This window comes from Leguminivora glycinivorella, chromosome 1, assembly GCF_023078275.1.
Source record: "Leguminivora glycinivorella isolate SPB_JAAS2020 chromosome 1, LegGlyc_1.1, whole genome shotgun sequence".
NCBI classification, from domain to species: Eukaryota; Metazoa; Arthropoda; class Insecta; order Lepidoptera; family Tortricidae; genus Leguminivora; species Leguminivora glycinivorella.
The window spans coordinates 16,958,302-16,972,055 of NC_062971.1; the positions used below are offsets into that span (position 1 = coordinate 16,958,302).

Sequence of the window (13,754 nt, forward strand, 5' to 3'; positions counted from 1 at the left end):
TACACACACAATCATCCCTCCTCATTTTCACTTTCTCACGATATCAACACACAGTCAGCACCTTCAAAAATGATCACAATAAATAATACTTCAAAAAGGAAATGAACTACTGTACAAATTAAAAAAAAATATATATATCTAGCCCATCTTACCCCATTTTCCCCTGTCATTCATTTTTTTTTTCTAATAAATATTAATTTAAAGTAATCCGATTACCCGACAATTTTTTTTTTCCGACAAAAATACTTTAAATAAATAATATAAATAAAATGTTTGTACAAAATAAAATTTGCCCCCCTTGTAATAAATCGTTCATTATTAATAATTTCATGCTATTATCATTTTTTTTTTTTTTTATACTTTATTACAAGTCATAATGCAACGTCAAAATAAGTTATGCAATAAGTCGTATGAAACATACGGTCAGCTGCAGAAATAGCGACTCGTCCTAGGCTGATGTTCGTACAATAAACTAAGCAAATAAGGATAGGAACAAGGATCTGTATTCTTGCCTATATAGGCATCGTACAGAGGAAAGGTTTTGGGGTACAAAAATATCATTTTCAGGTTATAAGTCCCTCATGAAAAATTTATAAAACAATTAAAACGTGAATGATATAACACATTCCTAACCATACTCATCCTTTTATAATGTGTACTCCAGACAATCTGGACTTTACTATGTACCTACAATTACTATTATGTCAAAGACCAATCAAAAAGTTGTTTAATCTGATACTAAAAAAAATTGAAAAGGATATATGACCATTTGACCAAGCATGGACTGGCAATTCTTACCGTTGGAGAGGTATGTAATAAGTTTTTTTTTTTTTTTTTTTTTTTTTTTTTTTTTTTTTTAATTAATATTTTAAAATATTACCAAACAAAGAGATTAGTATAAAATTAATTCATAATAAAATTGCTACTTAATATCCCCATAATTTTTTTTTTTTTTCAAAATACTGCATTCCAATATTTTTTTTTTCGAAGATCCTCTTTAAGTATTAAAAATGGTAATGATGAAAAATACTAAAAGATAATTTATCATATCTGTGTGCTGCAATAAATAAAATTATGTATTATTTGGATTTTTCCGTGCATTTCTACTAGAGGTTGTTGACCCATGTGGTCAATGTATTCATAAAATTTACATTACACCATGTAATAACAAAACCAACATGTAGTACACTTATTTCACATATTACAAACAAATTTTATTAATTATGTGTCATTCCAAGCGGTGGACCCGGGCATCCTGTCCGTTCATGGAAGCAGTCCGTTGACAATGGGCTACCAGTAGTTGGTTTGAGCTGCAGTGGAGCCACGAGGATCGCTGAAGATAGGAAAGTGTGGCGTGAGCTTATGAAAACCCTTCGCATTTATAGGCGTTTCAGGACTACAACATGAATCTTCCTTTTGAAGTGGTTTTGATACCTCCACAAATCTTCTTACAAATTAATTCCTTAATTATAAAATTCTAAATTTTCATTAATCTCCTAACACTGGCACTCTACACCACCAGTAGACTCTGTAACTTGTTAACAAGTAGGAAAATGACTCAAAAATCATACTGTCACCTTTTCTTCCGAACGCCTTCCTCGTATTTCAAACTCTTTGGAAAACCAAAACACTACACAAATGTAATTTCATCACATTCACTAAATGTTGGTATCACACTGTTAAATTTTCACTATAGTCACACTTCACACACCGATCAATCTTTACCAATTTTCCAACATACCGTGCACGCTTTACCCAAAAATTAATATTCCTGTGGTATCTTGAACATGTTTCGAAAAACTCGAAAATTCACTATTGGAGGGTTTAGTTAATTAGCGCAAAAATGATGAAAATGAATGGGAAGCTACGTTATTTACACAGAGTAAAGGAATCGGAGCGTTCCATTATATACGCAATAATATTTCAGAATTGGCTATTAATTTTCATTTATTTTCAATTTTCCTTAAAAACACAATGTTATTGTACAAGGTACACAACTTTCTATCTCGTTTGCTTAATGTAACAGAAATGGGGCTCATTAATAAAATTCCTGAGCACTTACCACATATATTTTCTTTCGGTTGACAAATTCAGTTCCAAAACCGCATTTTTAGATTTTTTTTCGTGAAAACTGACACATTGCACTAGTATTGATCTGCGATTTCCAAAGTCTTCAAGAGCTTGTTGACTCCATGTTCAAGTAGAAAGACCAGTCTGAATGTATGTTCACTTTTCCCACTTAAAAATGTAATATACCATTATGGACTAACTCACTTGAACATTTCACTTATAGGGACACTTTCACATTAATTCACTGTCTGGTAAACTTTTCTGTGATCAATTATCTCTTTTACTTTCCCTTATTGCATACACAACATAAAATAAACATAATGTTCATAACCTCAAACACGGTCACTTCGGTTTCCGCGTCTCCGTAAACCGACATCACATATTATGATCTAATTTATTGTTTGCACGTCGGACATTAACTTTTCTATAACTACACTAATTTTACTTATGAAGTTCCCGAATAAAACTGCTCCAAATATTATTATCTTCCAAAGGAACGATAAACAAAACCGATTCTTCTTTGCAAAACATTTGCGACTGTCAATGTCAATCTGACACTATCACATTGACATACGTCATATGTCAAACGTCAACTGTCTTACGTCATCTGTCATATTTCATGGATTATCGACTATTTTACTCCATCTAGCGTTGAGTAGCAGCATCACTTTGTTATCCTTAAGCCAGGAACACACAGTCACACCACATCTGTAAACGAATGATCTCGATGCAGTGGTTCGGTGCTTGGATGTTTGTGTGTGAGAACCCTTTACTTTGATAGTAACAAATTTTGTCTATTTTTAGAGCAAGTTACTTTCCAGAACTTATATAAATCAATTTTATGGATAACTAACGTAATTTTTTACAACAAATGAATTTTTAATTTGCTAAAATTGACAACCATTTTGTAATTTAAATTTAGCGCCAAATTTTCAATTCAAAAGCATTTAATTGGTAAATGAAATGCACTTTCGGTTATTTTTCAAACTTAAAAAAAAAACAAATCTTGAGTAAATCTAGCCTCCAATGTTATTGCTGTTTCTTTTTTCGTTGTAAACGATAATGAATCCTCTGGACTTTTTAGAAGATAATTACCCCATGCTGTGGGATGTGACTCACCCTAAATCTAAGAATCGTAGATCACGTCAAAAAGCCAAAGAAGATTTCATCCAAGCCTACTCTATGAGATATGGTATCTCTTACAGTTTCAAAGATGTGCGCAAATTTATACGTTCTGTTCAACAGCGACGACGCCGCAGCTTGGTAATTATTTAATCAGTTTTTTTTTATGAACAATATTAAGTATATGATCAACTGAAATGCAGTACTGTGTAATTTTACCTTTATTACAAACTATTTGAAATCTTTATGTATATTTTTTTTCTTTATTAGAAACAAATGAAACAACTTCCAAAAGTTGTGTCTGCCACCGAAGAAAACGCAACCTGTAATACACTTCGGGTAAGTATTTGTTCGAAATGTATGCTGTTTATTTGTTTGCTGACCCTCATTGCTATCCGGATCGATAACTCGCCTTTCAGTGCAACCGTATTCCCTATCTGTATTGACACTTGACAAAATATATTAGTCATTACAAAATATATATGTATATACATATATATTTATTATTATTTTTTTTTTTTTTTTAGACCACGGAGATTGAAGTTTTCCTTCCGAGTATTGATGAGTTTAACCGAGGACTCACAACTGAAGTAAGTAATATAACCATCTTTTTGTACATGAATTATGAGTACAAATAAACTAATAGTAATTTATCTATTTTATTCCATAAACAAACAAGCCCGAAACGATGCCGGCCTGCATTCCTATGACAATTATTCCGGATCAAGTTTGTCAAGAACTAAATCAAGAATTATTTATAGATCCATCTCAAGAGCTTTCAGAGCAATTAGTTACAGTAAGTATACACAAAAAAAAAAATATGCATACAGATATGTGTATGATAATTGTAGCATCACCACCGGGTCACATTGTTATGTTAATCCACCACTGATTAGTTATATGATTCTAGGGTAAATGATACTACAAATTTCTATTCTAGCACCTCACATTTATTTATTAAAACTAAACACCAATTTTCTTTTGTCAGGCAACCGAGCCGCAAGGTGAAGATAGTATAAATATAGATGATTTTCTTGAGATAGAGGTAACGTATTCGTATCTTCTGTCTTCTTCTTTAACTTTCAACATTATATAATATTATTCTTTTTTTTTCATTTCAGTTGGGCATACTTGGCACTGATAGCAACACCAACTGGCCAATACAAGTAAGTATTTATGTCCATTTTTTCTTTACACGCTAGACGCACACATCATTAATACAAATGATACTAGCACTCATGTGGATTCCTTCCTTAATCACTCCTATTTTTCTAGTAGACTGAGTTTCATTGCACCATGGTATTTCCAGAATGCCAAGGTCTCACTGTTTCCTGTCTGTAGTTTACAAGAGATGTGATATTGATGTTCATTGTTTCTCCTCTTAACTGGTCCATTATCGTATAATAGTTCTTAAAAGTACATTCTCTACATGATTGTCCTAATAACCATGCAATAACCTCTCTGTCAATCATACGTTATTAATTTCATCTCTTATCAAATCTTTTGCTTTCAGGATCTTTCAACCTTTCAACAGATGTAATTACATTTCATCTCTTCACCAATCAAATAGAAGGTAATTATTTTATCCTTTACGATATCAAAAAATCGGAAAATCTCTTAAAATTACAGAATTTACTAGATCTGACAGCCTGACAACTGTCATGTCTGACAGTATTTCATGCAACATAGGACATTCAAACTTATTTCCCTTTATTTTATTCCAATATACATATATATTTGTTTCTTTATTTCATTTGAGGATATTTCTATGAAATCTTCTTTCGACAATTCAGGACGGTTTTTTAATTACCTCGAACAGACCCCAATTCGTCCATAAACTCAAAACATGATAATAGTTCAGGAATGTGATTCTTGTTTTACTTCTTTGTTCCGTATTTTTATTGATACATAATTGTTAATGTGAAATCACTCCTTTCTAATGATATTGAACGCCATATAGTGTAAAATTTTCATTAATTATTTATTTTTAATCCATCAAGCTATGTTAGAATTCATTTGACGTTTGTAAATTTCCGAACGACACAAAGCTTAGGTTATGGAGACTATAGGTAGGGAGGAAATTTTGTCAGAGTAAGACAGCCGCATAAAATTGTAGTTACAAATCTCCTCGCTAGGAGTGCATATTTCTCTCAATGCTCAGCGTCTTGGCATTAGACGTTTTATTCTGTATGCTGATTGAGCTACTCAAGATGTATTCCCGTAGCTGCACGCTGGCTACGTTTGCAGATGTTTCCTGACTCGATCCTGACAACGGTCTTTTTGTACGTTTTAATTATGTCTAGTTGTTGTTTTATTTATTTTACTTGTCTGCCCCATCTTAGGTAAGTCTTGCGAATGAATCTTCGAAAAGCTGTAACAAAATATTTCAGGATAACTATAGAAATAAAAATTAAAGTTTTAATCAGGATTTTGAACCCGGAACCTTTTTCTCCGTAAGTGACGATACTATCGAGAGATTTGAGAGATCGTTGAACCCTTAAATACTTGCAAATGCAGTGCCATCTACTTTTTTCTTTCATATGTACACTCTTGATACATAAAAAGGTTGCTCCTTTATCTTTATTCTCCATGTCCCAGGACGTACAATGTCATGTCTGTTTCAACTCCTGCGCCATTGTAAAAATAGGAAAATATGTGAAAACGACGAAATTCCCTTTTTTAGAAGGTTCCAAGCGAGTTTATCCTAATTGTTCCTTTATCACAACATGTGGAAATCGTGAAAGTAAGCATAAATTGTCTTTGTAAGCAAAATATTTTCATAGTGAAGTTTGAGGTTATGACGGATTGCCTAGATTTGATGTTGTGTGTTTATCTCATCTTTTATTGCATTTCATCCATATGTTATCGTATTTATATATACATTTTCTCTAATTATATTCTATGGACAACGTATTAACGAACTTTTCGAGCCAAATTGGTGTCAAAATGCTTTATAATACTTATAACCTCTCTTTGTTTTTCCCTGGGTTACTATGCTTGATGATTATTACTTTAAATGCCGTTTCCTCTTTTAGACTGTCATAATGTCCCAATTTTCCTTTTATGTGTGTCAATATGTACCAGTTTTGCTCGATTTCTAAACAACTTTACAGTAATTCTCTTACGTTCAATTCATGTTTGTTCTTGTTTCAGATTTGCTAATTTCCAATCAAATTAATCACATGAAAACGAACATTATAATCAACTTTATTTTCGTTTAATTGATCACGATGTTATAATCAAATCACAGGTAAATATTTTCCTTTTTTAGATCTCTTTAATCTTTTGTGGAACAATGAAACTTTAATTTTCCACCTAGTCCTAATTGTTCTTAAATTACCTTTTTGTATCCTGCTACTTGTAACAATATGTTCCTAATTATTTATATCCTGAACACTCCGGAAAAATAGTAATTTTTCATAACGCCAAGTGTGACTTCCCGATGGCTGTGTGCTTATTGTCTTGTCCTTAAAGGATAACAGCCTCCTTGTTTCACCACAGAACTCAATGGCGCACGTAGTTCTTGAGTAGTTGTTGACAGCGATCCTTCTGTACTTGTATCTAGACCGATTGATTGTACTTTAATAAATATTTTCTGTTGTACTTTTCAGGAAAGAGAAGAATCCTATTATATTTAGTTGACGTTCTATAATTTTACAAGCATGATGAAAGCGATGTCAACTATACTTGATGTCTTTCTTCAGATACTCTTCTTGCCTATATTTTTCATCTAGCTCTGAGTAAGTATTACCCTTATTATTTAAAACAATTGTTTATTTTGCACTCACTTCTTCCTTAACTAGGAAATATGTCTTACAAGGACTGTTATTTATTTTCAGATCATCAAGTACTACTATTTTGCATGTTCTGAAAATCAAGTGTATGATGCCGGTGTTTTTCCTGACTTCAAGAAGCTGCATTCATGAAAGATGTATTCCACTCGGAGTGCGATAACAAATTTGTCGCTTTCAATCAGGTACTTGACCTTATATTGTTTTAGTAATTCAGTAGTGGTCCTAAACCAACTCTTAGTAGTCGATTGGTCCTGAAGAAGATATTTTGAGAGTGTCTAAGGCTTCATACATTCTTTTCGAGTAGTTACTCACCTTTTACTCATACTTTCCTGTATAATTTCTCTCTTTTCTCCGGCCCCTCTGCTTCAGTAGACTCTGGAACGCCGCTCTCGTTCTATTTGTTATTTCCTTTTTGCCACACACATATCCTTAACGGTTCTCTTAAAGTTGATCAATGAAAACATGTCTGTGATTCTCAAGGTTCTCAAATCCTTTTATTTCTCAAATAAATTACAGAAGCTCACAAACATATTCCCGTCTCAACGTAAAGTTTAGGGATTCCTATCTAGGAGTGAAGGGAAACAAAGTAATATAGAAAACAAATTATTTATTTCAAATACACATCAGTAGTGAAACTTTCGATGCTAGGACACATTCCAAAATGTTGTGAAATATGGGAATTATTGACATTAGTAGAAAATATTGTATAATATTCGTAATATTTCTGTTTTCAATGTCCCAATTATTTTTAATCAGGCTTAATGGATACAAAATTAATCAATTCTTACACTATAAGGTTGTACATACCATTTTAACACACTTAATCAAAATACAAAAAATAAAAGAAATCTACAAGCTGTCAAATAATCATTAATCAATATTTATCCAAAGACATAGTTATAAAACACACATGAACTTAAGCTACACAAATAAAAATTACAATCATTAATTCAATCAACAGTTAATCACTATATGTAATCAAAAAAAAAATTTTTTTTTTTTTTTATTATTTATTCATAGTTCTGGTTTAATTCAGTCTTTCGGCCCCCGGATCAGCCTTTCCCGTGTAGTACCTGGAGAGGTGAATCGTGTTGAACTTACCCCTCACCTTGTTGGTATACGGATCCACTAGAATGTGAACATTTTGGAAGGGGATTGCGGCGATGACGTATGGGCCCTCATAGATAGGTTCAAATTTTTTTGTGATTTTCTGCTGAGCGTTTGACTTATTGATTTTCCTAATTTTCACCCAATCTCCTACTTGGTATTGAATCAATCTAAAATTTTGGTTAAACTTAGCCTGTCTATATTCCGCGGATTTTTTTAAATTTAATTTTACTTTGTTTCTAATATCTTCAAGGTTCAACTGAATTGTTTTTCTTATGTCTTTATCAAAAGATAGTTGAGTAGGCTGTCCGTACATTACTTCACATGGTGTGTATCCTATGCTGTCATGAAAGGTGTTGTTATATAATACCTCTAATTTTGGTAGGATTTTAACCCAGCTTTGATGCCTTTTCTCACAATATGTCCTAAACAGTCTTCCAAGCTCTTTGTTCACCCTTTCAGTTGTATTCGGCCTTGGATTGCGAACTGTAGTGTAAATTACCTTTACTCCTTCACTTTTCATGAATTTACACCATTGGTCACTTGCAAATTGACTGCCGTTATCTGTCATTACTGCTTTTGGTTTGATAATTTTGAAGAATTGTTTCATTTTTCCTACTACAGTTGCAGCGGTTGCTTTTCTTAGGGCGTATAGTTTAACGAATTTACTGAAAGAATCCTGAATTACTAAGATGTAGCTCATACCGAATTGTCCTGATGGTAAGGGTCCGTATAAATCTGCCATAATTAGGTCTCCAATGTTGCTAGTAGTTATCGATTGACAGGGTCCTACGTATTTTACATGATCAGTTTTCACCATTTGACAGACAGGGCAACATTTTAGTATATACTTAATATGTCTTGTTAAACCCCTCCAGTAAAATCGGTCCTTAATGTATTTTATGACCTTATAAGCACCCTGATGTCCCATTTCTAAATGCACCTGTTGTACAGTTTCATTTATCAATTCTTGTGGCAAGTAAATGACCTTCTCTGCCGTCCCGCCTGGGCTGAAATACAAGATCCCATTTTCTAGCGAGCATCTCTGTATTATTCTTCCGGCTCTGTTCGAATGGGTATTATTTTCTAATTCTTGAATTATTTGGCAAATCTCAGGATCATTTTTCTGTAATTCGGGTATCTTTTTCATTCTGTTTATTAAAGCTTTGTTTACACCGGTTTCTGTATAAAGTATTTCTGGCAAACGCACCTTATCTTCTTGCAATAGGTCACTATGAGGAGGATATCTAGATAGAACGTCGGCCCCCACATTTTCTTTACCCTTGACATGTTGTATTTCATACTGGAATTGTTCTAGATAGTTTATCCATCTTATGACGCGGGCATTGTACAACTTCCAATTCTTCACAAACAACAAAGCCTTATGATCTGTTCTTATAGTGACCTTTGATCCTCTCAGATAAGTCTCGAATTTCTCTAGACATGCTATTACTGCATAAAACTCTTTTTCAGTCGTGGTGTAGTTGAGTTGGGCCCCTCGTAAGGATTTACTATGAAAGCCTAGTATTCTTTTTTGTCCCTTTTCATCCAGCTGGTATAGCACTCCTGCCAAGCCTATACCTGAACTGTCAGTTTCCAGGAAGAACTGCTTTTTAAAATCGGGATGCTGTAGCTGTACTATGTCAATAAAGCTAGCTTTTATTTTGTCAAATGCCTGTTGCTCTTCGAAATCCCATTTCCAAACTACGTTTTTCTTTAAAAGGTTGCACAGGGGTTGTATGTAATTATTGTAGTTAGGTACAAATCTCCTATAGAAATTGCAAAGACCTAAAAATGCCCTAACATGCTTTATTTTTCTTGGGACTGGAAAATCCTGTATTGATTTGATTTTTTCAGGATCAGTCCTAATTCCATCTGTGGATATTATATATCCTAGCATATTAACCTCTTTACAAAGAAATTTGCATTTTTCTAGATTGCAAGTAAGCCCTGCTTTCTGCAACTTTCCCAAGACTATGTCCAGGTGCTCTAAGTGTTGTTGTAATGTGCCGGTTGTTATAATTGCGAGGTCATCTAGGTAATTGACGCAAAATTCTCTCACGTCATGACCTAATATACGATCCATCGCCCTGCTAAAGCTACCGACAGAAGTCTTAAGCCCTTGTGGTAGTACGTTGTACACATATGATTTTCCATTAAAAGTAAATCCGGTATATTTCCGACTTTCCTCCGATATGGGAATCTGGAAGTATGCATTGTTCAAATCTATTACGCTGATGTAATTAGCCCCATGAAATGAGTTTAGTACATCTAGTTGCAGTGTCGGTTTCTCTGTTTCTGCAATCATATATTTATTTATTTCCCTGGCATCTAGTAATACCCGTATAGAACCATCCTTTTTTAGAGTAAATGTTAGTGGGCTGCAGTATTCTGTTTGTGAACGGCTTATTATTCCCTGTTTTTCCAGTTCTATCAATTTATTTTCAACTTTATCCCTATAAGCATAAGGTACAGGGTAGGTTCTTTTGACAATAGGTGTATGTTTTTCCATTTTTATGAGATGTTTATAACAATTTGCTCTACCGAGCCTATCCTCAAATAGTCTATTGTATTTCCCCAGTACATTTTGCAAGGCTTTTTGTTCATTATTTTGTAAGACTACTCCAGTTGTATAAGAACCACGTGGTCTAGGATCTTCTATTTGAGCTTGATTTACCCAATTTAATTCGTCTTCCTGAGTATGAAATCTAATCCACTCATTTTTACCATCATGACGAATGTTTACACCGCAATCATCTTTACAGAGTTGAATGGTAGCTTCCTTCTCTTTTAACCAATCAAACCCAAATATCAAAGGAAAGTTCAAGTTAGGTATTACTACAAAATTAACGTCCAATTCAAGAGTTTCTAAACGTACTGGTAGCAAAACCATGTATTTGATTTCTTTACTTTTATGTCCCGAAGCTGATTTTATGAAAAAGGTTTTTATCGGCATGATTGGAATATCAGGGTGTTTGTGTTTTATTTCATCCCATAATTCCTGTGATATGCATGTGACATCACTACCCGTATCGAGCAAAGCCGCTATATCATAGTCCCTAACGTGAATAATTATTTCTGATCTAAAATTATCGCGTTTATTTTTTTCATTATCTAACTCTTCGAAAACAGAAGTAATAACCTTTTCATTGCCTATTAGTTCAAGTTGTTCTCCTTTTAGTTTCAAGACGTTAACGATGCAATCTAATTCTATAATGTCTGATTCATTATTTTGGTGATATCCTAACCCTTCATTATGTTCCCTATTAGATGGTTTAATCTCTATGGGCGACCGCAACCCCCTCCCATTCACACCTAGTAACTGCCCGGGTTTCCAATTCATTTTAGTCATTATTCTTAAACTAGCGACCCTATCTATAGCTGATCCGGGGACGTTTTTGACAGCCTTTTCTAGTTTTCCGAATCTTCGACTTCTATCGCCGATGTCTTGCGTTCTGGATTTTCAGGTCGTCGCCAGTTCTGGTAGTTATTTGGTGGTTGAGACTTCTTCTTTTCTGCAGGTTTTGTGGTGGTACTAGCGCTGGGGCTGTTGAATCGAGGTTCCTGCTTATTGACGTCGTCCATGGACCGAAGAAATTCTGCCGCTTCCAAGATGGTCATAGCTTTCGATGTAATAAACGCTTGTTGAATGTAACGTGGGAAGTGGCGCATGATGTCGGTTACTAATTGCGTCTCGGGCACGACGTAGTTGAGTGTCTTCGCTTGTCCCACTATCTTGATGAAATAGTTGTGCATTGAACCTTCATTTTTGTCATAGAATCCATGTACTATCTTTCTTCTTAATTCGTTCTGCTCGAATTCCCCCCAATGTGATTTTAGAAAATCTTCCTTGAAATCTTCAACTGTGTTCCATCGGTCCTTGTATACCCTGGCCCAGTCTCTTGCAGTTCCTTCTAAGCATTCGATGATAGTCTCGAGTTCATGGCCTTCTGCTGAAGTCTTTTTTAGGTAGACTTCTAGATCTTCGAGGAAGGTGACAGGGTGCGACGATGTTTTCCCAAATTTAGGCCGCTCCACGTTGATATTTTTCAGATTATAGATTATATTTCTTCTTTCTTCGTGAGTTAGTTCTGGCTCGCTCGTGACGTGTTCATTTTGATTGATAGTGTCTTCTGTGATGACCTCAGGTATAAGGGCTTCTTCTTGAGGATAGATCGCCGCCTGCAGCTCGTTCCGCAACTGGCTTAACCCGGCGACCATTTTTTGCTCAGTCCTTCGTAACATATTGTAAAATAACCCTCTCCCCGTGGTAGTTGGGGTAGACGGTTTCTTCTTAGCTGGTTGTGCAACTGGTCTTCGTAGTCTCACTGGAGCGGGTACCGCTGAAGTTGTTTCTGTTTGAGTTGGTTCCTCCGGTATTGTAGACAAAGTATTTTTCTTGGTTTTTCTAGTTGGCTCATTCTCTCGAGCTTTGGCTGTTGCCACACGCTTTCGGGCTGGTCTGTTCATTTTACTTTCTTTTCTGTACCTTAAATGTAATCAAAGTCCGGGTCAGCTATAGTTAAATTATTTCCCACACCTACCCCCTTTTAAATGAAGCATTATAATTGATAAATTAGTAAGATGGGTATTAATTTTGCTATTTTTTTTTTCAGGTATCAAGAAAACAAGGAGATATTAATTTTAAGTAATGAAAAATGATATATGGAAATATTATATATGTTTTTATTATGTTTATGAATAATAAATGTTTCTTATTGTTTTAATTTTATTTAAGAGTTCAAAATATAGTGTACACACTCCGCCTCACAGCAACAAAATGTAGCCTTGTAACGGCTACTTTCTATTATTTATTTGTAAACCTTGGTATCCAAGATGTGTTCTAAAGAGCACATCTTAAATCCCTCGGTCACGGAACCAAAATGTAACTAAACCGCCGCTCACCTTACTTATTTACTTACTTGACTAACCAACAGTATGGATAACCTCCCTTTAAGTATACCCCGTAAATTTGGCCTTCATCATCGTCTAGTGCGAGTATGTAGAACCCTTCAATGTGAACCGCGATAACCCAGATCCTTTAATGAGTAACGACTATATTTTGAACTCTAGTTATTTTTTAGTTTGTAAATATAAATAACCTGTTATTAGAGCATAATATAAATTAAAACGTTACAGAAATAGGAAGTTATAATAAGAATAATGATGTAATGTAAATATTTTGATTTTTGAACTAGTTTATTGCAGCACTTAGAAAATGAATATTTAAAATATTTTTGTAATCATCCGCTACGCCTTATTAGTGGTCCCGGCTTGGGCAAGGGCTTGCGATGCGGTATGGGACCCCTGACCTGACCAAACCACTTTATCAGGATCCTAGGCAAGTAAGCCTGAAGGGCTATCTATCTACGAACTAACCCCCTGTTGTTTTATTTCTTTTTCCCTAGCTAAACCCCCTTTCCCCAATACTGCTAATAGACCATAACTTCTCGATCCTTCTAATGTTTCAACGAAACACCGAGTAGTCGCTAACTTTTATAAGAACTAAGTCTACTAACTTTTCTAAGCTTTTGACTTGTCATCAGTGGACGGCGCTCGCATGCCACTGGGCCCTATAACAAACAAATCCTTTTATTTCAAAGACAGTTTGTTTCCCTAGCCAATTTGATAGAATTTACCTTGAATAAACAGTTAGCAACA

The 13,754-nt window shown here is 34.4% G+C and overlaps 1 protein-coding gene across 3 annotated transcripts; it reads left to right on the forward strand.

The window, feature by feature from the left end:
- Positions 1 to 2,818: 2,818 nt before the first annotated feature.
- Positions 2,819 to 13,409, forward strand: LOC125232555. 3 transcript variants are annotated; one of them, XM_048138279.1, is made up of 11 exons: positions 2,819 to 3,333; positions 3,463 to 3,531; positions 3,720 to 3,782; positions 3,872 to 3,988; positions 4,181 to 4,237; positions 4,314 to 4,358; positions 4,706 to 4,765; positions 6,346 to 6,442; positions 6,804 to 6,932; positions 7,032 to 7,168; positions 12,710 to 13,409. In XM_048138279.1, exons 1-7 carry the CDS (start codon positions 3,133 to 3,135, stop codon positions 4,730 to 4,732), a joined length of 579 nt encoding a protein of 192 aa, XP_047994236.1. In that variant the 5' UTR covers positions 2,819 to 3,132; the 3' UTR covers positions 4,733 to 4,765; positions 6,346 to 6,442; positions 6,804 to 6,932; positions 7,032 to 7,168; positions 12,710 to 13,409. The 3 variants fall into 3 exon arrangements, 2 of the variants coding, with proteins under 2 accessions (XP_047994236.1, XP_047994227.1); XM_048138270.1 differs by lacking the exons at positions 4,706 to 4,765; positions 6,346 to 6,442; positions 6,804 to 6,932; positions 7,032 to 7,168; positions 12,710 to 13,409 and having other exon boundaries at positions 4,314 to 4,565; XR_007177762.1 differs by lacking the exons at positions 2,819 to 3,333; positions 3,463 to 3,531; positions 3,720 to 3,782; ... (2 more) ...; positions 4,314 to 4,358; positions 4,706 to 4,765 and adding an exon at positions 5,833 to 5,935.
- Positions 13,410 to 13,754: the final 345 nt, after the last annotated feature.

Bases quoted from the DNA above. Each gene is read 5' to 3' on its own strand.
- LOC125232555 (XM_048138270.1), top strand. From the start codon at position 3,133: ATGAATCCTCTGGACTTTTTAGAAGATAATTACCCCATGCTGTGGGAT. The intron at 3,989-4,180 runs GTAAGTATACAC...TTCTTTTGTCAG, and splicing joins TTTCAGAGCAATTAGTTACA to GCAACCGAGCCGCAAGGTGA. The intron at 4,238-4,313 runs GTAACGTATTCG...TTTTCATTTCAG, and splicing joins ATGATTTTCTTGAGATAGAG to TTGGGCATACTTGGCACTGA.